The sequence below is a fragment of the Chelon labrosus genome (assembly GCF_963514085.1).
Source record: "Chelon labrosus genome assembly, chromosome: 11".
NCBI lineage: Eukaryota > Metazoa > Chordata > Actinopteri > Mugiliformes > Mugilidae > Chelon > Chelon labrosus.
In genome coordinates, this window is record NC_140344.1 from 14,514,003 (window position 1) to 14,539,526 (window position 25,524).

At 42.5% G+C, this 25,524-nt stretch overlaps 3 protein-coding genes across 3 annotated transcripts; 1 reads left to right on the top strand and 2 right to left on the bottom strand.

The window, feature by feature from the left end:
• Positions 1-83: 83 nt before the first annotated feature.
• rps27l (ribosomal protein S27 like) lies at positions 84-1,577 on the bottom strand. Its single transcript, XM_084555001.1, has 4 exons — positions 1,484-1,577; positions 743-851; positions 409-519; positions 84-311 (listed from the first exon to the last, which is right to left on the bottom strand). Exons 1-4 carry the CDS (start codon positions 1,487-1,489, stop codon positions 283-285), a joined length of 255 nt encoding a protein of 84 aa, XP_084411127.1. The 5' UTR covers positions 1,490-1,577; the 3' UTR covers positions 84-282.
• Positions 1,503-6,177, top strand: LOC311495519 (ras-related protein Rab-8B). Its single transcript, XM_084555000.1, has 9 exons — positions 1,503-1,625; positions 2,595-2,886; positions 3,426-3,486; positions 3,634-3,694; positions 3,790-3,867; positions 4,411-4,500; positions 4,609-4,674; positions 4,776-4,826; positions 4,929-6,177. Exons 2-9 carry the CDS (start codon positions 2,763-2,765, stop codon positions 5,019-5,021), a joined length of 624 nt encoding a protein of 207 aa, XP_084411126.1. The 5' UTR covers positions 1,503-1,625; positions 2,595-2,762; the 3' UTR covers positions 5,022-6,177.
• trpm1b (transient receptor potential cation channel, subfamily M, member 1b) lies at positions 6,176-23,949 on the bottom strand. Its single transcript, XM_084554998.1, has 27 exons — positions 23,777-23,949; positions 17,287-17,363; positions 16,306-16,501; positions 15,947-16,160; positions 15,516-15,640; positions 15,247-15,418; positions 14,730-14,904; positions 14,506-14,629; positions 12,867-12,939; positions 12,622-12,722; positions 12,078-12,254; positions 11,838-11,972; positions 11,661-11,711; positions 11,411-11,551; positions 11,292-11,321; positions 10,909-11,201; positions 10,497-10,725; positions 10,273-10,404; positions 10,042-10,173; positions 9,823-9,951; positions 9,468-9,719; positions 9,180-9,372; positions 8,560-8,580; positions 8,331-8,475; positions 8,028-8,233; positions 7,677-7,809; positions 6,176-7,590 (listed from the first exon to the last, which is right to left on the bottom strand). The coding sequence occupies exons 1-27, from the start codon at positions 23,846-23,848 to the stop codon at positions 6,210-6,212; spliced, it is 5,109 nt and encodes a 1,702-aa protein (XP_084411124.1). The 5' UTR covers positions 23,849-23,949; the 3' UTR covers positions 6,176-6,209.
• Between the last annotated feature and the right edge of the window lie 1,575 nt (positions 23,950-25,524).

A 25,524-nucleotide genomic window follows, 5' to 3' on the forward strand; every position in this document is an offset into this window, starting at 1 on the left:
AATATGTATGCTTTCTGTGAAGGTAATTTAAAGTGACAAACATTTTTGGCTACTTGTCAATAAAAGTCCCAGAATGCTTCAACTTTTATAACAGCTTTCTTTATTGATTTTTAGTAAGATCTTATTGTATTATACATTTAAAGAAATGTACTTATAAATTCATCATCAAAGCTGAACATCTGCACAATGACAAACTGTCACTGGCGAATGCACGACACAAATCAACGGTGAAATAAGAGATTTATGAAAACCATGGCTGAATTATAACTTTGTGAGGCACTTTTAATGTTGCTTCCTCCTGAAAGAGCAGCCTGTGGGTAAAAAAAACAAAAACAAAATTGGGTTAACCTAGAGGTTTTGAGAACAAATTACACACCATTAGCAGTGTAACTTATATGCATATATTACCCTCTGTCAGTCTGGCCTTTCCTCCTTTCGGCTGGCACAACACCGTTGAGCATCCAACGCACAGTACCACTGTCTGTGCATGGCTGAACATCATAGTGATCTTGTAGCAGCCTGCAACAAAATAGTAATAAAATAAACAAAAAGCCCCAACAAATACTATAAGTACATTAAACAGTTAACGTCATGAATGCCTGGCATGTAGAACGTCATACATATCAGTAATCGTAACAAATGGCCAAAAAACACTGCATCAAACCTTTAACTGCATCTGTTACTGTTCTCCTGGCATGTATTCATTTCATTTATTGATTTTATATGTACTTAAGTGATATACCTGGGCACTTCACATCCATGAAGTAGGAGTTGGGACTCTGGACAAGCCTTTTCTTTTTATGCTGTCTTCTCTCATGGTGAATGGAGGGATGGAGGAAGTCTTTAGCTAGCTAGAATGATTAAAAATAATAATAATAATAATAATAATAAAAATAGTAATTGGTCACATTTGACAGTGATAACTAGCTAAACAGAAAGCAGGTATGGTCAATGAGTTCATAAAGATCCGATATAACAAAAACTAAAATCTGAAATATTTTTTTTTTTCCCGGTGGTGGACGAAGATATTGTATTTTTTCTTTTAATACTTTTTTTTCTACAGCTACCTTGCATGATAAATGGCTGGCTAACGTTTTAGCGATACCACAGACGACGACATTAGCTTTTCTTTTGAAGTTGAGGCGACTAAAACAAACTGAAAACGGAGAAGGGCCTGAAACACTACGGGGGCGGACTATTTCTCGGACCGAAATGACTCCGCCACAGCTTGTGTCGCACACCTAATCTTAACGGTTGTGTTTCAGCAAGTAGTCACAGCCCTTGTCAGGCAGCTAGGTTAGCTAACTTCAACGCCATGTGCTGCTCAGCTGCTTCTTAATCAACACAAACACGGGTTTTTCACACGGCGATGACAACTACTCCACGGATGACGATAGGGACCGGACGGCAAGATGCACGGATAGCTGTCGACACTGTACATGGACGAAATCACAACAAAGCACCACAAAAGTTAGAAACTTACAGGCATTTTCGCGGTGATAGGTTCCCTCTGCGCATGCGTGTTCTGGTCGAACAAAATTCAGGCTGACTGGGGTGGCTGGGCTGCAGTGGTGCAGATGCAACAACTACCCGAAGTGGGCATGAGAGGTACAGCAGGGGTGTACGTAAGTGAAATAATTTAGTTGTAATAGTCAGTTTTTTGTCGCTTTCCTGATAATAATCTGACGAAAATCAAAAGGAGACATCAGATTAATGCAAAACATGCAAATAATCTCGTGTTTGCGGAATGAAAGTTGCACCCAAAGAGAGCAAGGGGGCCTTGCATAATCTAACCTAACAGTAGGCTACCACTTTGCATTTTGTAAAAACTAAACTCAACTAAGCAATATTCTGCATATTGCTTAGTTGAGTTTAGTTTTTACAAAGTGCATTCAGTGTAATTCGTTGGACCATATTTTCTGGTTGTTGCAGAACAAAACATATTCCTGTTGTGAATAACACTGAATGATATTGAATACACTTTGTACTAAACTTGCATGTGTGTAGCATACCAATTAATTATGCCAGCATGCACACAGTTACAATGTTAGACAAGGGAGTGGCAGGCTTGCCTTTAGTTTTTGCATGAAAGCTCATTTCAGCAGAAAACTCATTTTTAGAAGGTAATGAATTTATGGAATCCCAGACAGAGAAAAAAATTACATGCTGTATGCAGCACAGTGAATGAAGTGCTCCCTAATGGAGCTCCCTAATGGAGAATATATATATGGAGAATATATATATGTATTAATCCTGGGTAAATGTTATAAACATTGTTTAACCATTCTCATGTATCCCATGTTTATTGTAGATATCGCTGGGATGATTAAAATGCAAAATAGTATGGAAATATATAGCCGCTATTGCTGATATTTTAATAATAATAATTGATATACGGCGAAAAACACAGTTTTCGTCTAGGCTATTTATGCCTTAATTCTTCAAAGGAGGCCTGGCCATTACGAAACTTTTTTTTTTCTCCTCATTTCATAATAAAAATTACCAAGCAGCAGTTTGGGCAACATTTATTTTTATTTGTTTATGAAACCTGCGATGGTTAAAAACACCCCGGTGTATGCTTTTAAACTACACAGCCCACAATGCAAAGCGGGAGGTGACGTCCCTCCTCTCCGCACCGGTCTGCTGCTTGCCAGTCTGGCCGACTCTGCTACAGACAGCTGAGGATTTCCAGACGGGGGATCCCGGCCGGCTCGCTACGGCCTTGTGATATATCGAAACGTTGGAGCGTACAGTTTGTTGAAATGGCGAAAACGTACGATTATCTCTTCAAACTGCTGCTCATCGGAGACAGCGGAGTCGGCAAGACATGCCTGCTGTTCAGATTCAGCGAGGACTCCTTCAATACCACCTTCATATCCACAATAGGTGAGTACCCTGCAGACGCCCCTGCGGATAAATCTAATACACTGAAAGCGCACAACAACACAGTGAATTTAATGCTTTGCCCAGATTGTGGTAACTCCATACTCGTCCAAGGCAGTGATTTTTTTATTTATCATTATTTATATTAAACACACAATGTCTAAAAGGGGAAGGACTGCACAAGAGGAAGACAAAGGCATTGCTAATAATTATTATATTCTGTCCTTGAGGTGAACCTGTGAGGTTAAATAAAGATTGACATCCAGTATGTAGTCAAGACATTTCACCTTTGGAAACCTGATGGCAGTGTAGTTCATATCAGTATTGCTATATATACTATAGGCTACTGTATGTACTGCAGCTACTACTATTTACACAGAATTTATAGTGGATCAAATGTCAGCGTACTAAGCATCTGTTGTAGAAATGTGTGTTTTGCTGTGCAAGCGAGGCATATGACCAAAACGGTGATGTCATTTAACCAATCAATGCAGTAAGCATGATCTCATGTCGCTCTGTGTCGCCTGTTCATTCAAATGCAGGAATAGACTTCAAAATCAGAACCATAGAGTTGGACGGAAAGAGAGTGAAACTTCAGATTTGGTAAGTTTAATTTGAGTAAGCTTTTTCTTCTCTACTCTTTAAAAAAAAAAAAAAAAAAAATATATATATATATATATATATATATATATATAAAGTGAAAAAAAAGCTTCCCTCTTAAGCCTTTTGCTTTCTGTTTGATGCATTCAGGGACACCGCAGGGCAGGAGAGGTTTCGCACCATCACTACTGCTTACTATAGAGGAGCGATGGTAAGCTTTCTCTTTCTCACTTTGCCGCTGTATATCAGCCTTACCCTTGTATAACAGTGTTTAGCAATCGTTGTATTTTTTGTTTTTCCTCACAGGGCATCATGTTGGTGTATGACATCTGCAACGAGAAGTCCTTTGAGAACATAAAAAACTGGATTAGAAATATCGAAGAGGTGAGCTCTGAATTTTAACTTGAACTAGTAGTTTAGGTAAGATGTTGTCCATAAAACTAATTTATAGTCTGTAAATATAGCAATTTGACTTTTTTTGCCACTCAGACGGCTCTTTGGCTAACAGAGAACCGTTTCAGTTCTCATTCATAAATTAAGTTCTGGTCATTTTGACCGAAAGCAAGAACCAGATGCCTGTCAGGTCCAAGGAAGATGTCAGTATAAATAATGTACTAAGCTGGTGAAGACAAACAAAATGAAGAAGTGTATTGCATTGGTCATCCAAAGCAGTGCAACTTTTATTATCAGTATGGACATCTGCTAAATCTAAGAAGCTCAAAACCTCTGCTCGGTTAAAGCAAACGACATGCAGAACTTGCTGAGGTTTAGCCCCCCCACCGGAGCAGAATGTGCAACCGTTGTTTTGGACAAAATGTGTTTGTGTCACTACGAGGCGATTGTTTGTTTCGTGCCTGAACGAGAACCAGACCGGTTCTCTTTTGGTTAGTATCAGCCTTACATAATGAGTCTGCTCAATTCTCCCAGCATGCCTCATCTGATGTGGAGAAGATGGTCCTGGGCAACAAATGTGACATGACTGACAGGAGACAGGTGTCTAAAGACAGAGGTGAAAAGGTGAGTCTAAGCAGCCAGTCGATTTTGAAAAGCAGTCTGAACCTAATTCAAGCACAGTTTTTGGATTTGCATTGAGTGACACTAACATTACATTTTTATCTGTCTTAGCTGGCCATAGATTATGGAGTGAAGTTCCTGGAAACCAGTGCAAAGTCCGGCTTGAATGTAGAAGAGGTAAGTTGACAGGTTTCACCCTGGAAGTACCATTAAATATATCGATATAATTCATGAGTTATAATGAATATATAACGTTTTCTTGTGTTTCTGCCACACAGGCTTTTTATACTATGGGAAGAGACATATTACATAACCTGAGCTCAAAGACAGTAAGTAGTTAGGAGTTTCCTAAAATAGATCTGTCACTTAGTTTGATGGCCTGCTTGTTAAATACTGCATTATTACATTTCTTCACCATCTTCCCTTGCTAGGCTGACAACACTGCCAGCGGATCGGGAAAACCAGTGAAGATCACGGATAAAAAGTCGAAGAGAATCAAACTGTTCAAGTGTTCGCTCCTCTAGGCGGCCCGTCCCTGGCGTCTACCTTGCTAGCGTGAGCTTGCTGTTTTTGGAGGGTCCCAGCCTCTGGTGCTTCCTCAGCAGCGCCTGAACTCATCATAATCAGAGGGGCCCAGCTGAGGCCAGAGGTTCGTGGGCGGCTGAGAGGCGGCCTTGATTTGCTGGCCCAGAAGAGGATCAACGAGGACTGGGGCCTGATACTTTATATCTGCTCATGCAAAAGACTCGTGCATGACTATCAGCAGCGGTTTGTAGCTTGACGCCCGCTCACAGTGGGCAACTTTATTACACCTCCATTGGATCTCATAAAAATATTTCACATGGTTGTCTTATATATATGGAAAAAAAAAAGAAGTCTTTCATATATCGTAGCATCATTTTATACACACTACCTATTGTTATATTTACTATGATGATGCTCAAAGTTAAGCATATCAAGTCTCGGCGTTGATTGTATTTGTCTGTGTGAGTTTATGTATATTAATAAGCTTGTGATCTCCGGTTGCACTGTCATCATCTCTCTTTTGTTCATTTGTGCCTAGCAGGACTTGCAGTATTGTGAGAGAAAAGACAAAAATATGTATAAATGCCATCCACTTTATTCTCTTACTTTTTATTTATTCTTTCCTAATAGAACCATTATTTATACAGGTTTATGTGTCAAAATGAAACTGCGAAAAAGGGGGGGGGTTGTTTGTGTCTTGGAACCTGTGCTTAATACATATTGTATTGTATTATTATGAGTATTTGCATGAAAGCTCTGAGGGGTCATTATTAAGCACACAAGTATTTCAAAAGAACATGTTTACAGACGATATTTGAAAAATGTCTACAATATATAGGAAGTTCGTGTTTTTACCGTTCACACAGTGTATAATATGTCAGCACAACTAACCGTGTTTATACTTTACTTTTCTCCTGTAGAGACTGTAGACAAGTTCTCTTTACACCTCCAACATGAAAACACAATGACTGGGGAAAAGCTGTAACGTGACTGGTTGTCTTTGTAAGCTACTGTATGTTACACCAATGACAAGTAAAGACAGTGACGAAAGCAGATCTTTACAGGAGAGTGTTGATTGTCACTACCTTGCTCACCCAACAGTGAATGAATGATTGAAAGAGTTTGGTGAGGATTTTTTCTATTGTTCCCATTATGCTTTACTCTTCCTCTGTTTTGGGCTCCCATTTCTACTTCTGGACATCATCTTGCATGTTCCCGGCCTCTGTCTTCTTCCCCTCATCCCCCAGTCCAGCAGCTGACGCAGCCATGCTGGCTTCAACAAGGTCTCTTTCACTGCTAGAGGCTCTGGGCTCCTTGCTCACCACCAAAGGCTTTTCCTTCCTGTCACTGGCATTGCAGCTCTGCGACCTGTGAGACGGCAAATACTTTCCATCGGCTACAGTCAGATAGTCCGCGTTGTCAGACAGATTTCTCTTGGCCTTCACTTTTGCTTGATCTTCCACCAGTTCTGTTGCCAGAAGCGTCCCCTCACTTTCTGGAGGAACGGCGTCGTTTCGCTTTTTAGGCTCTGCTGGTGTAGCTGTGCCTTGAAACTGCTGGGCAAGACTCCTGACTGTCGATACTTTAGGTATGTGGCCTAAAGTGCTGGGGTGCACTTGATACTCCAAATTTTCTGGCCACTGATTTGGGGTTTTGGTGGCCTGCTCTACCAGTGATCTGTAGTCTGCGCTTTGCAGCTCATCATCCCCTGCCTCGGCTGGGTTGTAGACGATGCCGCTCATCGCCCGCTTCTTTGTGGTAGGAGACGTCTGGCTTTGGTTTTCAGTGGGAATATATCTCAGAGATTTTGTTCTCTTTGGAGAAGAGGAGGTTCCTAGAGGCAGTTTGGCCTTCTCTGAAGGCTCAGCAGCTTTCTCCGGTTCATCAGGCGGGTTAACATTGATGGTGCTCATAGCCCTCCTCTTTGTCAAAGGAGAGGCAGGTTGATCTTCAACTGGATAGTATCTCAAGGATTTAGTCCTTTTTGGAGGGGATGACGGCCTCAGTCTGTTTTTGTCTGATAGTCTGTCGAGCAGCATTGTGCTGCCTTGTTTCACGCTGGTTAAGGTCTCTTGACTTGATGCCACAGAAGCAGCCTTTGGTTCACATGGAGATATAAGAATATCCACGCATGAGCTGGGTCGAGATACCTGCAAACCACCAACCTCTAAGGTCTGACCGGCGTCCTTGGTGTTGAGGTTGCAAGTGCTGGAGGCTTGCCGCAGACTCCGCTCTCTTTCTAGGCCAGATTTAGTTGTCTCATCTGTGTCCCGCTGCTTGGATGCGAACTCCTCCATGTCCATGTGGAAGCGGTAAAGACTGTAACCGTCGGCACTGTTAATACTGCCCTGGCGAAGGAGAGAGGAAGGGTCACACACAGATGAGTTTCGTGAATAGGTTCTGGTCAGCTCTAGTCTGTCCACGCCTGCAAGCTTTTCCAACGCGACTGCCATACGTCCATGGATCTCCTCTAGCTGGGCCAGGCGCAGATCCACCGTCTGCAGGGAGGCCTTCATTGTGTTCTCCCTCTCATTCACCTCCTCCAGACGCATTGACATGTTCTCAACTCTGTAGAGAACATGAGAAACAGAGTTTACGGAAAGGGTAAATATATATAAATATGAACCTCTCTTGAGATAGCTGTTTAGGCCTACCTCTCTGAAGTAACCTTGATGCGTTCATCACTGGAAGACTGCTGCTCATCCTCCCTCTGACGGAAATATTCTTCCACGCACTGCTCTTCAAACTCGTACAGACTTTTTAGCTCCTCTGGATTTAACCTGAGCTCTGAAGGAAACAGATGACATGATGTCAGTGTCGTTCTTTAGCTGGCAGAGGTCCAAGGCTGCTTCATTGGTTTATGTGTGTTTGTTTGATTCGACAATAATGTTGGGTCCTGATTTTAAAGATTTCAAGGTATAGTAGACTATTTTTAACCAGTATGCGTTCTTCTCTATTCAGATAAAACTGTATGGATATATTTGGGATTAAAAGAGTAGACTAACTGAGGCCCCGGTCCTTCTCATCCAGTTCTCCCTCCTGCCTCTTCCTGGCACACCGTCGAAACAGCCTGCTGAAGAGGATGTAGAGGTGGCTGAAGATGATGAGAGGCGGGGGCAGAATGGGGCGGTCATGGAAAGTCATGATCAGCTGGTATCTCTGAAACTTCCACACCTGGTTGGAAATGGACTTGACTTCGAAGAAGGTGTTGCTGCGGGAGAAGAACCGCGAACCGCTGAGTACAAACTGCACCAGCAGATGTTTTCTACACAGTAATACAACAGGCATGTGTTGGAATGTGTATTTACTTGAAGACAGCAATGAGCAGGTTGACCAGAAGAATGTTCGCCACGAGAAGGTAACACGCCATAATGGCAGGTGTGAGCCAGGCGCCAGGGATGCACGGAGGCAGTTTCTTCCCATCCTCATCGTATAGATGTTCGCCACAAGGAGCTGTGGGGAAACGGGGTTATAGCTAATGACGTATCCTGACAGCTTAATCAAATTTTTGTTAGAATTGCATTTTTGGCGACTTACGGTTGATTTCCATTGCATAGACTTGGAAAAAAATCCCGCAGAAAAGGGGAGAAAGCGTTAGAATCAATGAACATTTTTTGTGCCGTGTTTCTGTCAAGGTCAAGCTGATGTCCACTAAAGAGCGGACCGGTGGAAGCAAAATGTTCTTCCAACTTATCAGTAATCAAACCCCATTAGTTGCATACTTTCAATTCTTGCCGTCTTTTATTTATTTTTTTTTGCTTAATGTTTTTGTGGTAAATCTGAGTTGACGACGAGTTTTACATCTTTGCTCAGGAAAGTTTGGACTTTTTAGGCAGCAGAAACCAAATACGCAACTTTCTGCATATATCAAAGCAAATGTGCTAGCACCTTCCTTCACCCTGACAGAAGAAACACTCACAGAAAAAGAAAACTTGAAGGCAGATGATCATAACTGAGGAGATGAGATAATATATTCTGCAACGCAATGCCATATTATTGCCATGTATTGAAGTAAGAAGTTTTACATATAAGCCAGCAGGGGGAGACAAAGCATAGAGGGGGGGTCACAGCGTAACAGACTGTAGCTAGACAAAACAGAATTTAACACATCCACGTAAAACTGATCATCTGCCCAGAATCAGGAAACAGAATCTTACTATGAATTCTAGTCTTACGGTCTATCGAGTCTGCAAAAACCTCTCCATAGATCATCCAGTAGGGCATGTAGAAGATGTTTCTGGCCAGGCGCCATGTTGGCTCCTCGTCCGGGTGAAGGATGGCTTGCCGAGCCACCCCAAAGCTCATGAGAACCACCAGCATGATCACGACAAAGTACATCATATCAATCATCTGAATGAAAAAGAAACATTTATTTAATTCATCTTGTTCCCATGCACGTGTTGTCTGACGTGAGGCTGTTGCATGATTTGTTTAACTGTCATTACCATCTTTCCTATCATCATCACATAGGGTCCAAGGTATTTGTTGACTCCGAAGATGTCCAGCACACGAATGTACCAGAAGATGATGTCTATGCAGTAGATGACTCTGCCGTAGCCCATATACGGTTCATGCTGCAGCCGTAGCATTAGCCCCAGAAGGAAGGTGATTATGGCGGCCAGGTCTGTGATGTTCCAGTACTCCTCCATCCACACACTTATCTTCTGTTTCAGCTTGCCTGGCTCTGACATCAGAATCTGAGCAGCGAGATTTAAAGTAGGCCATTAGCAGTCCATTAAAATCCTTTTGCACATTCTGACATTTAAAATAGCCTGCCTCTGTCATATTTGTGCCTTTTACCTGTCTGACTTTTTCAGTACCAAGCGTGAGGATGTATGCTATGACAGTCCACTCTTGTATAGATGGCCATCTCTCCATTTTCACCAGGATGATGTAGTTGTACAACATCAGATAGCCAAGATAGGAAATCTATCAGAAAGAGAAAATCATAACATCGCTTTTATTGCAAGTTCTACATATGTATACCGGAATTATTCATGTGCAAGAAAGGGAACTTACAGTGTTAAACCAGAATTTAGTGAAGGGTGCGTCGTAAAACTCGAAGAACCTTTTGGCAATGGGGATTTTGCGGACCTTAGTGCTGCCCTCCTCTTCATCTCCCTTTCGGGAAGTTGCATCAGTGTTTGGGTCCTACAACATCACAGGAAACTCTCAGCTTGTTGCCTATTACTCTTAAATTAACAGCGTGTAAACACAAATGAATCTGACAAGGTCAGCATGCACCAGGACCTTGCTGGATTTTGTGTCGTCGTCCTTTTCTTTTCCGTCTTCTTTGCCTCCAGGTGCATGATAGGAGGCGTCATCTCCAATACGGAAATCCAACAGGAGAATCAGAGGAGGACAGATGATTCCCAGAATAACCTAGATGAGACATCACGTTTTTATACTTATTACTGTTTGTTTGTATTAAGTTTATTATGACTGCTTAATACGAAACCCATTTTCATGACAACCTTAAGGCCGGGGTTTTTCCCAATCCGCAAGCAGCCCATCCACATGTCGGTGAGCAACATCTGGCTGCAGGTGTGAGCGATGAAGTCACGTTGCTTGGCAGCCACAGCCAGCTTCAGACAGGTGGAGTTGCTCCAGTTTACCAGCTCGTATGTTAGGAGTTTCATGGCCACCTGTTCATCGTGCTTGTAGGACTGGTCCAGCAGCTCGTAGGCCAACTGGCCAAATTCTCTGTGAAAGAAACATAACGGTACATTTCGAAGCACATCTCAAAAGAGTCTGAGATCACAAGCAATAAAAACAAAAACACAGAACGTCTACAAAAGCCTAAAGTATGCGCCTGCCAATATCTTTAAAATAACTCATGACAGCCTTATGATATTCAGTTTTGTCTGACTCCACCGGAGCACTGACTTTGAGTTGTTCTCCAAATCTTGGGAGATGTCGTCCACCAGTTCACTCTCCGAGCACTCGTGCGCCATGGCCTTGAACAGCTTGCAAGCCACCAAGGCCTTCGCCATGGCCTCCTCTCCGCGCTGCCAGAGAAACAGCGCCATCTTCTGGCGCTTCATCAGCACCGCCCACAGCATCAGCTCATGGAAGGGGTACTTGAATCGGCAGACCTCGGGGTCATCCACATCGATTTCCACCTCTTCCTCTTTCTTCTTTTTTGGCTTTTTCTTGCCTTTTGTCCGAGGTTCATCATCCTAACAAAGAAAAAGAAAAGAAAGTTTATTCTGCTGTATGGGTTTGATTCACTTAACTCATTAACATTTTTCATGATAAGGACACTCCACCTCCATTCCAAGAAGCTTCAGCGCTTTCGGCTGCAAGAAGAGAACAGAACATTGTAGTTAATATCAAATGTTACGTAATACGATGATCATCACCAATTATTTTCTTCATGGATGCGTACCCTTTTTAGCCCATATAAGGTATTGTAGAGGTTGCGGAAAACCTTCCTGGTGTAATTGCTCCTGTAAGCTCCACCCATGAGACACTCCAGCACCAGGCCAATGTCAATCAACGTGATCTGATAGTCTGGAGGAAGGTTTCCCTGCAGAATCACCACAATCATGTTTAATGCAGCACGTGGCTCAAGAGAATATAAAAGCGTAAATGGTCTCAACTGACAGACATGAAAAAGACAGCAGGGATGATCTCACCTTTTTGACATCCCTAACCACAGCATTCAGTGTATTGGGAGGGCCAAGTTTCTGATAGATAAGAAAGGAGAAGAAGGTTAGTGAGAATTGTTAACTCTTTTCATATTTGTCCGTATTTGTCCCTCAGAACAGTCAGAATTTGTTTTATATTAATTTGCCGCACGTTCTCAGACCCACCGTGTTGTACAGTTCCTCCAGCCGGGGAATGGTGAGGAAGTGGTGAATATTGACCCCGTTCTCAAGGAGCAGCCTGACAAAGTCCACTCTGTCCAACACCAGAGCGTCCATCATGGCCTGCTCCAGCGAGTTCACCTGAAAGAAGGTTACATATGAGGCACAATGATTATTTTTCCCAATGCCTTCATTCTATTCTCTTACATTTCCACCCAAAGTCTTCCCTATGAACCCCATCCTTACCCAACGAATCATCTCCAACTTCCTGGGATCTGTTTCCTCTGGAGGTTCGGGTTTAGCCTTCCCCTTCCCCTTGCCCTTTTTGCCACGGGTCTTGTTGCGGGGAGCGCTCGCCGGGCTCTTCGGTTTCTCTTGGACCACTCCTCCAGAGGTCGCAGTGGTGGCAATGGCACCGGCGGGCTGACAAGAGCAGCGATGGAAAAGAGTCTCTCACTCTGACATTTTCTTATTCGTATTTAAGAAACATAACTCTTTTAAATCAAGGCTGGTATCTCTACCTGTTATATGGACAGACCACACTCTACACTTTAAACAACCCCATTAGACATACAGTTGATTTCTGAATTATGCATGATGACTCTAAAATCACCTTTAGTGCCACATGCACCATTCTGCATGGTTATGTTCAAACATTTTTAAAAAGAATGCTTTTTTTTTTCTTACAGCATTTACTTTCAGTCCTAAATACATCCTTTATGACTTTGCAACTGTTGCACACTTGCACGGAATAATTAATCTGCACTGTACAAATGTGAGGACGACTCACTGGTAAATTGTGCCCGTAAACGAAAATGTGATTGCGAGCAATGTCCACCCTGTTCCAGGCCAGAGCCAAACTGAGCTGGTCGGCTGCTGACGCATTAGTGCCTGATGGGAGGAGGAACAGAGGGACGGAGAGAGAAGATAAAGGTGAAGAGAACAGGTGTGTGTGGCACGCAGTGAAAGAAGATATATCCGTGAGATGATGCACATGTAAAGTTTTCATCTATTTATGATGCCGTCTGATAATACCTTTTAGTAATGCTGTGAGGATGGCCATTTCAATATCTTGTTGTCCCTCTGAACCCATTCGAAAAACTGTGATCTACGTGTGAGAGAGAAAACGCAGACAGAGCCGAAGTGGTTAATGACAAACTGCATGAGTGAATGAATGGATGAATTATTTTGTGCGTGCGGTGATGGTAAACACGAGGCATCAACTGATTTTCAGCAGAACTCCTCACTGCACCGCTCTGTTGCTGACCTTTTCCAGCGCAAATGTCCAATTTACTTCTCAGACAGAGGGGCCGTTCTTGCCTTGTTAAGGGCTCGACTATATCGAATGAAATTATGCTGACGGACCTGTCACATGTGCGGCCGTAGTGAAAGGGATTAGACTGGCATCCGTGTGTGACCGGGCGCCAGAGATATGAGAGCTGTCCTCGGGATGCGTTAACAATAAGCAGCCCGTATCGGTAGTGAACACTGAAAACTTTTGTTGCACTGGGACGTTCACGTGTGTTTTGTTTTCCTGCAAACAGGGAGACGTTTATAACGGAGAACCCGGTTAAATGTTCCCTCCTGCGCTTACATCACGGCACATTTCAGCCCTCTAAATCAGTGTTATTACTCGCCTAACCCAGCTGTTCACATGGGATGCACTTAGGATGAAAGGATTATGTGGGGACGAGACAGCGACACTGTTTCACCTGTAGGTTAGTCGTGGCACTTTAGTTTAAGAGCAGGCGACAGTGCGGCCTCTTGTATAAAGAGCTCAAATAACTTGCCACGTTGTCTGGATTTGGAATCAGTGGCAACTAAATGGCGAAGAAAAAAAAAAAGACCCAAAGTGGTATGATCTTTAAAAAAAATAAATAAAGAGCAGTTTAAGTTGCTTATCTGAGTGTGTTGGCGCATTAGGGCGATCTAATACATGAGGGACAGAGAGTGTAGAGTCGCGAGTGGTGAAGTGAAACCACTCTGAGGACTGAAAGCCTGGGCAGTGGAGAGAGGAACCTGGCTGAGGATTAGGGAGATGGAGCCTCTCCTCCATCTGTGTGCTGCATGCTTACTGTGAATAGATGGCGCAAGGGCGTAAGACCCTGTGCTAAGCAGGTGGCTGTGGGCGCTGATCTTTCCCACCCAAATGTACAGAGTCCTGAGATTATATGCCCTGGGTATTACAAACTACTAATCACATCACTTATGCCGGCGGAAATCTGCTGGAGATGCGCAAATGCAGCGTCTATTTAGTTACTGAAGTCTCCCGAAAAACACTTTGGAGAAACACTCTTAGCCACGAGATTAATCCGCTATCTGTGAAGATTTCACCACAGTGTGTGCTGAACTGTGTTATTTACACGAAAGTAAGGAGTTTAAGACACACACACACACACACACACACACACACACACACACACGAGGGTTAAAGCTGAGACTGCCCCGGATTACGTGAGCACACATGACCACCAAAAGAAGGAGAAATGACAAGCAGGTTGTGGGGATTATGTTTATTCACTATGTTAATGGAAAGGCACGGATGAATGGAATGGATGAACCACACGATGGAGACCAGATGCTTCACAGCTCAAAGAATGTTTATTGGTGGACACAGACAGGATGATTTGAAACACTTTTAGGAAGAGTTTACCCAGTTTATTCGCCTACTCACCAGTTCCCTTTTCTTCATGCACTCCATTACCATAAGGAGGATCTGCTGCGACTGGCTTTTGGTATAATTGAAAGTCTTCTGAATAGTCACTAAAAGTTGGTCTCTGACGTCGTCATTAACGAGGCTGAAGGAGAGGAGAAATTTCAGCTTTTTTTTTTATTTATTTTTTTACCAAATGAGTAAAACTAGAGTAAAAGTAGTGGACAAATGGTCTAAAACATCACCCTCCATCCTCTGAGAACTTGTGTGCGAAGGAAATGATGTCAGATGCACGGCCGCTGCCGTCGCACACCACGACGGGAATGGGAGGCTCGTCTCTCAAGCTCTCCAGGGCGATGGAGATGACGTTGGGACCTCCCTCCACTATCAGGCACACCAGAGGGACACCCTGACCCAAACCTGGAGCACAACAGGAAAAAAAAAAGTCAGTCCTTCTGTTTATCCCTTTATTGCTAAGTTGCCTTATATAAACAGAAGTTTGAGAATGAAATGAGGCAGAGTATGTCGGGCTCTGATGCGTGAACAGACGAACCGGAGGGAGGAGGGAGTGAAGTCAGTGGTGACAGCTGAGCATCCCTTTGCTGTCCCTGCCTTATCCGAGCTCCAGGCATAGGATGACAAAGGGAAGCCCACAGGTCACAGAGGAGCTCTCCAATAACTGTCCAACAAGACTCTGGCAGCCACACCATGGAGGATGGAGCATGTTTTAATGACATAAAAGCAGAGCGCTGTAGGACTTACGCGTGTTGATCTTCTGCAGGGAGATGTGCTTCTCCAGCAGTCGGCGGAGTTTGACCTCTGAGCCGTACTTCCCGCAGGTTCCGTTGTCGGTGAGGATGAAGTGGGAATGGCTGTTGTTGAGCACAGCCAGCTTGCTCAGGGGGTTTGCCATGGTCTGATAGGGTCTGGTTACCTGGTACAGAGTAGGGGAATTAAAATGATGTGTTTCAAGTATAAATATTAGTATAAAAAGCCATTTTTATACGAAGTGAATCTGTAAATGTGCTTACATCTTTTCCGATGAGATCTTCCTTGTTTTCCAAGATTCCCCACGGAGCAATTCCTATTGCACACACCTTTCCTCGCGATTTGGAGGAATGGTCCTTTAAGGCGTCTCCAACGTGACGGATCACCCCTGGAAAAAAAAAAAGCGCTCTCTTAATAACCATTTCAGATACTTAATGGGGCTGCACCACGGGACATACTGTGGTAAATGCATACAAAATCCCCCCAGATTGTCATTTGTGATGAATTTTCCCACTAAAGCTTTAATTAAAGAGCTTAAACCCGTGACAATGGGTTGGTCAAAATCTCCACCAGGAAATTGCAGACTGGGTATTATGTGATAACAATTTAGCGCAAAGGTAATCTACTAATGTCACAAGCTGATATTTGTTAAGTGAATGTTAAAAGCGGCATCCCGAACTGTTGGCCTGCGTACCCGTGTTGACTCCGCCCGTGAAGATCCAAGCTCCGGTGGTGACGGCGGCTTTGATCAGGCCTTTGCCAAAGACTTGCTTGAGTTTTGGCTGGAGGTCGAAGTTCTGGAGACCTCCGTGTACGGAGATGAGCAAGGTGGGAAGCTCCAGCTGCCAGTCCTTCACCATCAAATGCAGGAGGTTGTCGGGCTTGGTGTCGTAAGAAACCCGTATGTACTAGAAACAGAATGGAAACGTGTAAGAGTCTCTTTGTCTGTATCTACATGTTTACAAGTGTAGATCAGATGTTCACACACTCCTCTAATGCCGTTGTCCCCGTTTACAGGACGAACAATGATCATTTTAAGTGGCTGGGACTCACCATGGCCTTGTTGATGAACCCTCCTCCCTGGAACTCAATGATCCCAAAGGAGTCTGTCGGGTACGTCCTGGTGTGCTTTATTACAGACCATTTATCCTTTGGTGTGTCAATCTGCACCAGCTGGTTGGCTTCCTCTATGGAGTTGGCGCCAGGAGGGATGGCAACGTGCTGCGTCGTCAGCTGACCACAGGAACATCTAGACAGATCACAGAAGGTATGAACTATGACATATGACACAGTTGTTTGGTCTGCACATGGAAAAAAAAACATGACACAGGCTCTTTCACAACTGTGCCCATTTCTGGGAAATGTGCGCCTCGACAAACAAAGGGCTGCACTGCATGGCTGCTCTTGGCAGCCCAGGAGCTTTGGAGCCCAGGATAGTAATCATGTCCTACGTGGCTCTAAATAAAAACTGCTTTAATCCTGATAAATGTCTGATAACCTCATGATTTAGTAAATGAATAAGGAGAAATGATTTGGAATTAATTACTGAGTACAAAGATGAGATGCCACACTTATATGTAATCATTATTCATATTTTAATGTATGTATTTATCCTTGGTCTGCCTTACACATCACGTCATGTTAACAAGGATCCAGCAGCTGATTAAACCATAATGTTAATCTTCTTTTATGGGTTTTTTCCTGCTTTTATTTAGTTATTCCACCACTAAGTGCTTTGTATATGCAAAGACACACTTTTATATAAACTTGAGCAGCATTCATGTTTTAAATCAACTTTGAGGAGAGTTAACATCTAAATCAGTAAAAAAAAAAAAAAAAAAAAGGAGCAACACTATCTTTTGAAACAGAATTTAACAGAAAAAGTTTTCTTTGTGAGTTCTGAGGTTAATATTCTCCAGGTTATTTCTAACACTTCACAATAATGACGTAGCTCCGTTTGCAATCCAAGGCCACATTGTTTCACCACATATAACAAGTAGCTGTTTCAAGTTTAAATTTAAAGATTGTAATTACCTGGTCGGGTCCTTGGTGGGAAATATGTGAATGCATTCTCTTTTGTTAAAGGTCCTTTCAATCCAAGCCTTCTGTGCCTGCGAAGACAAAATAAGAACGATTATGAAAGTGTTAGCTCACATTATGTGCCGTTCTGCCGCGGTCTCAGGGAGATCACTCCTTGCTGATATCTGTAAAGTTTCGCTATCAAAATCCTCTTAGTGGTAATCCTGCCTAAAAGATGAGGACTGTTGGCGTCCCACAAAGAAAGGGCAGAGAGGAGAGAATATGAAAATATTTCAACAGAGGCTAGAAATGAAGTTTGTATTGCATATTGCACAACAAGTAGCGAAAACATTTTACGTGACACACTTAAGTCAAACCTTTTGACACTTGATGCTGACTAACAGCAACTCTGTGGAACTGTCTGTTTCAATTGTCTGTTCAAGTTTGATAAGAAGCCTGTGTAAAGCATCACATAAAAAAAAAGTACTATGTCCCCACACTTTGTCAGATCCTCCTCTAATTGCTCTCTGATCTTTTTCCAGAGCTGAGCAAAAATAAACTGAGTTCAAAGTTTTTTCTGAGGCCTATTGTTGACAGTGGAAGCCCAATTAAAACCGAATCACTGGAAGCAAAGCTTTTCAAGAAAACACCGGAAAGTTAAACAGAATTGAAATCTTTAGCAGCGCTTTTGTCTCGAAAACACACCAAGAAACATCCCTGTCTGAATTCTACTCGTAAGCCTCGAGTCGTATGAGTGCAAACTTAAAGAGCGTCGCTAAACTCTGCTGAAGTCTTGTGACCTAACACAGTACGCTTACTGTTCTCTTTATCTGCTCAAATGGCCTCGTACTCAGCCAGCTGGATGGCTGCACCAAACCAAAACTGTCTGCTATATGTCCTGCCAGAAGAAAAAACATATCCAGACCAAACGTCTGGATTCCTTTTCTGTGCAGCGTATATGTTCTCTGTTTGCAAAATGATTAGTGTTAATGACACAGATCGTTCAATGTGAATTCAAGCATTTGCAGACTATGCGTTCTTCTAACATTCATTTTAACATATTATATAATATTACCTATTTTTCACTGCTAATACTTCTTTGTTGTACTCTTTTTTTCTGCATAAATTAGTTAAACTGCACCACTACCGTGTAAATGACCACATAAATATTTGTATTACATATATTGTGTGCTACAACAATTGCTGATTTTCCCATTTGACACATTCAAAAAATTAATTTCATTTAGTCTTAATCCAAAATAGCATCTAATATAATTATCATAGTCCCTCAGACAGTAACTACAGATAAACCGCTTTTCATTTATCCAGTACAGAGCTCTGATTTTTATTTATTTATTTATTTATTTTGCCCGTTCCTATTTAACCTGTAGGTTTTTGTATTTTGTTCTCTTATTATTTCAGTGACTTTCCATCCGAATCTTATCAAGCACCATTAATCACGCAGTGCCGCCTGCTCAAATTTAAAACATCCGAATTCCCTTCCCGGCGTCTACAATTCGCGTCAGATCCATCATCATTAGGAAATTTCCACCTGTCATAAAAGGGAAGAAATTAAGTTTTAAAAGAGTCGCTATCGCAGAATAAACTTACACTCTGAGCTGCCGAGTCCCACCTCTAGTGCTGCTGCAGGTTAAGGCTTGAAAGTGGAAGGGAAGTCTACGGTCTGCCGCTCCTCTGCTGGAGCTCTCCTCTGGTGCTGCACTCCCAGTGAAGTGGTCTCATTGAATCCCACAAGACATGAAACTTCTTCACTTTATGAGGGCCAGTTAATATGATGAGCATGTGAGCAGGGTCTTTGTTCGCCCAAGTCTCATGACTCCAGTTCAAGGTAATCCTTTTGGGAGTCCCATGACCCCTTCTGCATGCCCACAGGGTATTTTCATCCTTCGCTTGAACAAGGCACAATAAATCTACTTTGATAACCGGCCCCTAATCTCCCAATTTGTTGAAACTCCTTTCTTTGTGTTCACTTCACAGTGTGGAAGATCTTAGCTGGAGTGAGTAGTCGGTGCGGGTGCAGCGTCCAGCCTAAAAGCACTGCAGCCTCGATCGGAGGCTCCCCAACTTTTCATCCGAAAATGTTCACCCCCTCCAACTACTTTGATTTCAACGCAATTTGCATAATTGAGAGAATTGGATGCAGGCATTCTTTTAGAAGGCGCCTTGTTAAGACATGACTGGCCTCCAGTTGGGGGCAAGGTCAGTCATTGCTAATTGCAGTTAATCTGTGTTTCGACCCACCATGCTTTTGTGGAGAAAAGGAAAACTCAACAGACAAGCTAGCCATTATTCTCTTAATGTTACTTTTTAATGGATTTGCATTTAAAAACATTGTTGATTTTGAGTAATAATAATAATATAAGTCTTCCTGCAGGTGAAACAAGTCTAAAACAAAAGAAAAGGTGTCTCTGTTGTCTTCTGTTTGCTCACAGAAAAGTCAAATCCAACTCATTTGGGTGAGTTTAAAACAAATCCTGTTTAATTAAAGTTATGAAGCATGCTTAAATAGCTGGAGGAAAGCATTAGCTGACAAGAAGCCGAGATGGAGTTAACAAGCACAGAGCTGTACACGTCCGCTTAAAACCTTCCTCGCGTGAATAAGTACTCCTTTTATGGTCGAAGTGAGCAGTCTGTGGCTGACCGTAACTCGTAGTGAGAAAGAGGCCGGTGGTTGATAGCACAGAAAGACGGAGACAGAAGTCCTAACACGCCCCCCGAATACCCCACTTTTCGTTCTGTAAAAGTAAAATTAAATAAATAAATAAAAATAATGCGCGTGGGCCGCTGTTAATTATAGCCGAACAAAACAAAGAGCGTTTCCAGAAGATTTTGGCCAGTATGACGCAGTTATTTCAGCTTACTTAAACTCATTAACCACAGCAATTAAAACCAAAATCCAGTCAGCAACCGGCTGGCTCGTTAAGAGCTGCCATTGAGCACTTCGGCTGCAAAAACCTTAAAGAATTGGATACTGCGGGATCCGATTGTGTCACACCGAGCAAATTAACGCGACTTAAGACGTGCCCCGGAACAATAAGCAACATTCATTCCAACAAGCGGTCATTTCTGAGAAAATGATCAGCGGAAACAAAAGAGAGTTTTGTGAGATGGTTGTTATAATTGCTGGCTTGTTGAAGAGGAAGCAGGAGGGGTGGTGGGGCTAAAAAATAGTTTTCATTAGCTTTACTGGGGCAACAATGTTTTTGGGACATCAGTGCGTGACATGCTAACACAAATCGTTGCACCGCTCGAATGTGCACACTTCTTCTTCTAAATCTCTCAAAGGATAAACTTTTAGCAGTTTCACGACGCAGTACATTAAGTATGTGTGTAAGTCAAGACACACGTTCAGGCCACCTACACAGTATGCTATACACTGGAATCACATGGTCCCGGTCTCCTGACCCTCAGCTTAGCAAGAAACTAGATCAGAGCTAATTTGTTCCAGTGAAGCTACAATTACACGGCCCGTTCAGCCCCAACAGTCATACGGTGAAGGTATAAGGATGCCTGTATTTGTGTACGTCAGCATCTGACCTAGTTGATTTTCGCGCTTTTTGGACACACCTAATTGTTCACACCGCGAAACGTATGCGTCACATTTATTGTGGAAGGCAACAGAAGCCTCGTCAGCACAAGTGAGGTGGATCAGAGAGGATTTGGGGGTCCAAAGAGGAATGGGATGTCACCGGGGTTGAAGATAAAAGCAACTAATTGCTCCGCTTAGGCACCGAATGCCGGAGTGGTTAGAGCCTGATGCACTGTGACAGGAAGGAAACCCCTGTAGACTCCTTTTACTGTCTAAAAATATATATTCCAGACTCGTGGTAAATCCGCATGGCCTGAATATAAAGCTGCCTTTACGCCCTTTTCACTTGAGGGGGAAAGATATTTCCACAAGGGTTCTAGGCACCGGATAGGCAAATTTGCATTAACTGTGAAGCTAACTGTTTTCAGTCAGCCCTGTTTGTAAATGCACTCATTGTCCTCCCGAATTTGGAAATCCAGTTAGCTATCACGAGTCCAACGTGTCACTGATTATCCCTGAGAGTTGAGGGAGTCATAAGACATGTTTTAAAGCTGTTGTTTTTCTGTTTTCCCTAAAGGAAGGTTGGACTGAAAAGGAGACTTTAAGCAATGCCTCAAAAACTAACAAGGTACCTTGTAGTAAAAAAGAAGTATTATTATTTCCCGTCCAACTTGATAATCATCATCTTGCAAATGCAAACAATATAACACCAGTTTTAAGAGTCTTGAAGGTGATTGTGAATAAATGTTGGAATTACATATCATAGAAACAGTGTATTTTACACTACATTTTACGCTACATTTTCTGTGGATTTTTGAAAATCAAACAGCCCCTGTTGCAAATCTGGCTTCAGCTTGTGTTTCTTAAAGTGGCGCATGGTGCATTTTTGAAATCTGCTCTGTGCAATGTCTGCATGACATTTGTATTTAGGAACGGCTGATATTTAGTAGATCTGCGCAGCACACATCTACTAACGTTTGGTGATGGTGACCCGGTAGATCAGTTTTGTTTGCTTCTCTCCTCGGCCGTACTTGTTGCTTTGCCTGATTCAGATCTCAGGCATGTAAGAGTTGTGCAACGGCGCGGCGCTGAGTCCTGAGTCAGTTATAACTGGACTAATTCTTGTAGCCCTGTTCTTGCAGTCATTTGGGGCTTTTGCTTCGCCTTTTCTTTCTAGGAGGCGTGCAGTTTTATCCAAAAGCTTTCGTGGTCTTCTAGATGTTGTCATGATGACCACAGCTCCAAATGTAATTTCTAAACGACATCTCAGGCAGTGAAAATTGTACGCAGCACATTGCCTTCATATTTAAAATGTTCATCTATGTCTGTTTGCTGCAGGCATTGATAGGATTGTATATGTGTGTGTGTGAAATAATAAGAAACATATTTAACTTTACAATGAACTTTTGGCAACATTGCAGGATCTGACTTGTTTTGCTTCACACAAAGATATCTGCTGTAGTTTACGCTGCCCTGAGCCACAAAGCTTTTTTTTTTTTTTTTCAAGGCTTCTTGGCCTGAGCTGAGCCTGACACTTAGATCGCAGTCATATGAGCTCGTAAACGCAGAGTGAAAATCTCAGGATTTGTTTATCACATTTGAGCTGGTTTTGATGCCTTTGTGTTAACAAAGCTCATTTTGGTTTAAGTGTGCAAGCACAAGACTCATCTCAAATTATTCACACCCGTCAGGCTCCATGCCGTTTCAGTGAGCTACTCCTTAGTTAAAGTGAAATAGACGCTTTACTAAACTAACAAGGTGAATATCACACGTTCCAAAACAATACAAACACATTGAACTTAACACACTCTCAATATATAAAGACTCAGGGCTTGCAATAAAATATTTCCCTATTTCTAAATCACTACCCAGTGGATGAAAAATAAATCCTCCCTCCATACCGTGATCGACTCTACATGATGTGTGTGCCTATCATTTGAACAAAGACGATAAATCCACGATGGACGCTGTTATCTCTCGGCCGTCTGGTCCGTGCCACTGATGAGTTTATATTTAGTAACATACCGGACCTCTTTAAAAGTGCAGCGCTATTCACTCGAGAGCCATGACATCGCCTACTGCTTTACAGGGAAAAACCTCAAACAAAAAGGCTGCGGATTAAATACTGAATATTATGGAAAAAGTATGTTAATCTCACCAAACCATGCTGTAATGTATATTAAACCGCTACACTGGAGTCGTCTATTGGTGTCAGATACACTGTTGGGCCTCAGGAGTTGTTGAATTTCATGCTATATAAAGTCTAAACGACAAAGAAAACTAGATGTTTACCCACTATTTAAAAGAAGAAAGTGTTCTTTTCTTTCATTCATCACTAGTCTGTGCTTTAGTACTAAAAACTGTATAGTTTATAGTACATGAGCTCTAACTCCAGGATATATTGGATTGTGGGAAGTGCAATGCATATAAAAACTGCATCTTCCTTATTGCTTTCAAGGACATGTTCACGGGAGTATGTTAATCACATGAGAGCAGACTTTAGAAAGACGTGAAAGTCTTTAATCTGTCGTGGCCCTGGCCGTCCACATCGGGCCATTATGGAGGATTAAACTGCCGTACTGGAGAGAGTGGTCGCTCGGCTTTAAACACCACTTAACGGTAACTTTTAAAAGGCCGGGAGCGCAGACCATGCTCTTTACCAGTATGCGAGCGGCAGATCTGAATGAAGCATGTCTTTATGCCCAACAGAGAGTGCTCTGAAATGATTGGTTGACGGTGAATAGTGATAGTTCCATGTGACATGCTGTGCAGCACGAGCAGTCGGAATAATCGGATATATTTGCTTCATGAACAGCACCAGATGTTAGGCAAAATAAATGTTATAACTCAAGAAAAACCCACACACATACACAAAAAATAAAAAAATAAATCTCTTAAAGGCAACACAGAATCACCTGTTGAATGTGACTTTGCATCCTGCGGGCTTCATCTTACCTTCTGCGAGCCAGATGTGCTGCGTTTGAGGGAGGACCTCTTAAAGGTGCTACCCGGGCCCTTGCTGTCCATGTTGAAGACTTACAGGGAGTCAAGAGAGGGATCCTTCCAGAGCGGCGACAGGTCAGGGTTCAGCAGCAACATTCAAAAACCAACCGAAAGCCGCTACAGACCCGGTCATGACGGCAACCTCTGGATTCACTCTTTAAAATTATTCAACTTCGCTATGAGTACAGGTTTCCGAGCTTCTCTCTCCCCTCTCTGCGGCTTATTCCCAACTGACAAGACAGAGATCCCAGCCGGGGATATAAATCACTCGATGACACACTTGACACATAGACCCTTTTCCTCTGCCGGGCATCCCATAATCAGGCTTAGTGCAGCCAGCTCTTACGAAGCCTCAGAGTCTAATGGATAGAGATTTAATAAATGGTTATTGAAGGTAAATCTACTTTGGCACACCACAACCCCAAAAAAGGCTTAGAGAGAGACCATGCAAGCTGTAAGGCTAAAGTTAGCCGGAGCTAGACCAAAGGTTGTCCCACCAGATGGCAAGGGAGACAGGAGAGTCCCATCAGGGTGCACGCACATGCAGACATGCAGGTGTGTTCAGATGCAGAGGTGCTCAAAGGAAGAGAAAGCACACAGTGAACAGTACTTTGACAGATGACAATTTTCCAGTATGTTATTCCACATAGTTAAAATATTTTACATGTATATTAGAACTGACTATAACAGGAGCAGAGTATTAATGCATGCTCCTTTTAACCTCTTATTTCCACTTACTGGAAACACTTAACACGTGTTTTCTCTACCACATAAAGTAGTTGTGCAACACAGATGCAGAGCAGCTTGATGCTAAGCATTGTTAAGAACCCCACCTGTTACATAACGCTTGCAAAATGAAACTATTACTTACTGGGACCTTGAATGCCACAACGCATTTGGCCAACCCGGACAATTAGAGCAAATAATTTTCTATTCATTAACGGAGCTTAGAAGATGAGGGGCAAAACCTCAGACCATTAGCGGTAATAAACTGTATTAATATGATACCAAATGTTTCACTTCAAGGCCTGTTGCACTGTTATGCAATGCCATTATGACTTTTATATCTTCTAAATGTTAGCTAAAAAGAAAATGTGACATTTAAGTGCCTGGACTTCAGTGGTAATCTGTTTTTTTTTATGGGAGATTTCACAGAGAGTGCACAGTTTAAAATGTTTTCTATGTTTCATGTGAAAATCTAATTTAAAAAAAAAATTTGATTTTCTAGTTTGCTTTCATACGGGTTCATTAGATATCCACCTGCTCCCTCTGCTGGATACTAACTAGCATTGCTTTAAGGCTGAGTATAAGCAATTCTTTTGAAAATGATTTCCAAGGTCACCTCATCTCTATTAATTTCCATAGCAACACCCAAAACCATCAAGAAAACATCTATAGAAGGGCAACATGGCAGATTTCATGAATGGATATCTGCCTGACAATCCAATAAGCTCATCAGATAATGAATATAACTCTCATGTCAGAATCACCGACACACGCGGTCTAGTCAGCTAATCCAAAGTATGAAATCACCAAGCATCTGTTCTTGTTACAGCGAGCTTTCAGAACATACCTGTTGTGGTCATTAGCCGGATGATTTCATCAGGTCAAATAATAAACGTGGGCCGTGAATGGATGGTTTCTTTTCTTTTCTTTTTTTTTCTTTTTCTTCTCCTCTTCCTCCACTCCGGCCATGTGTC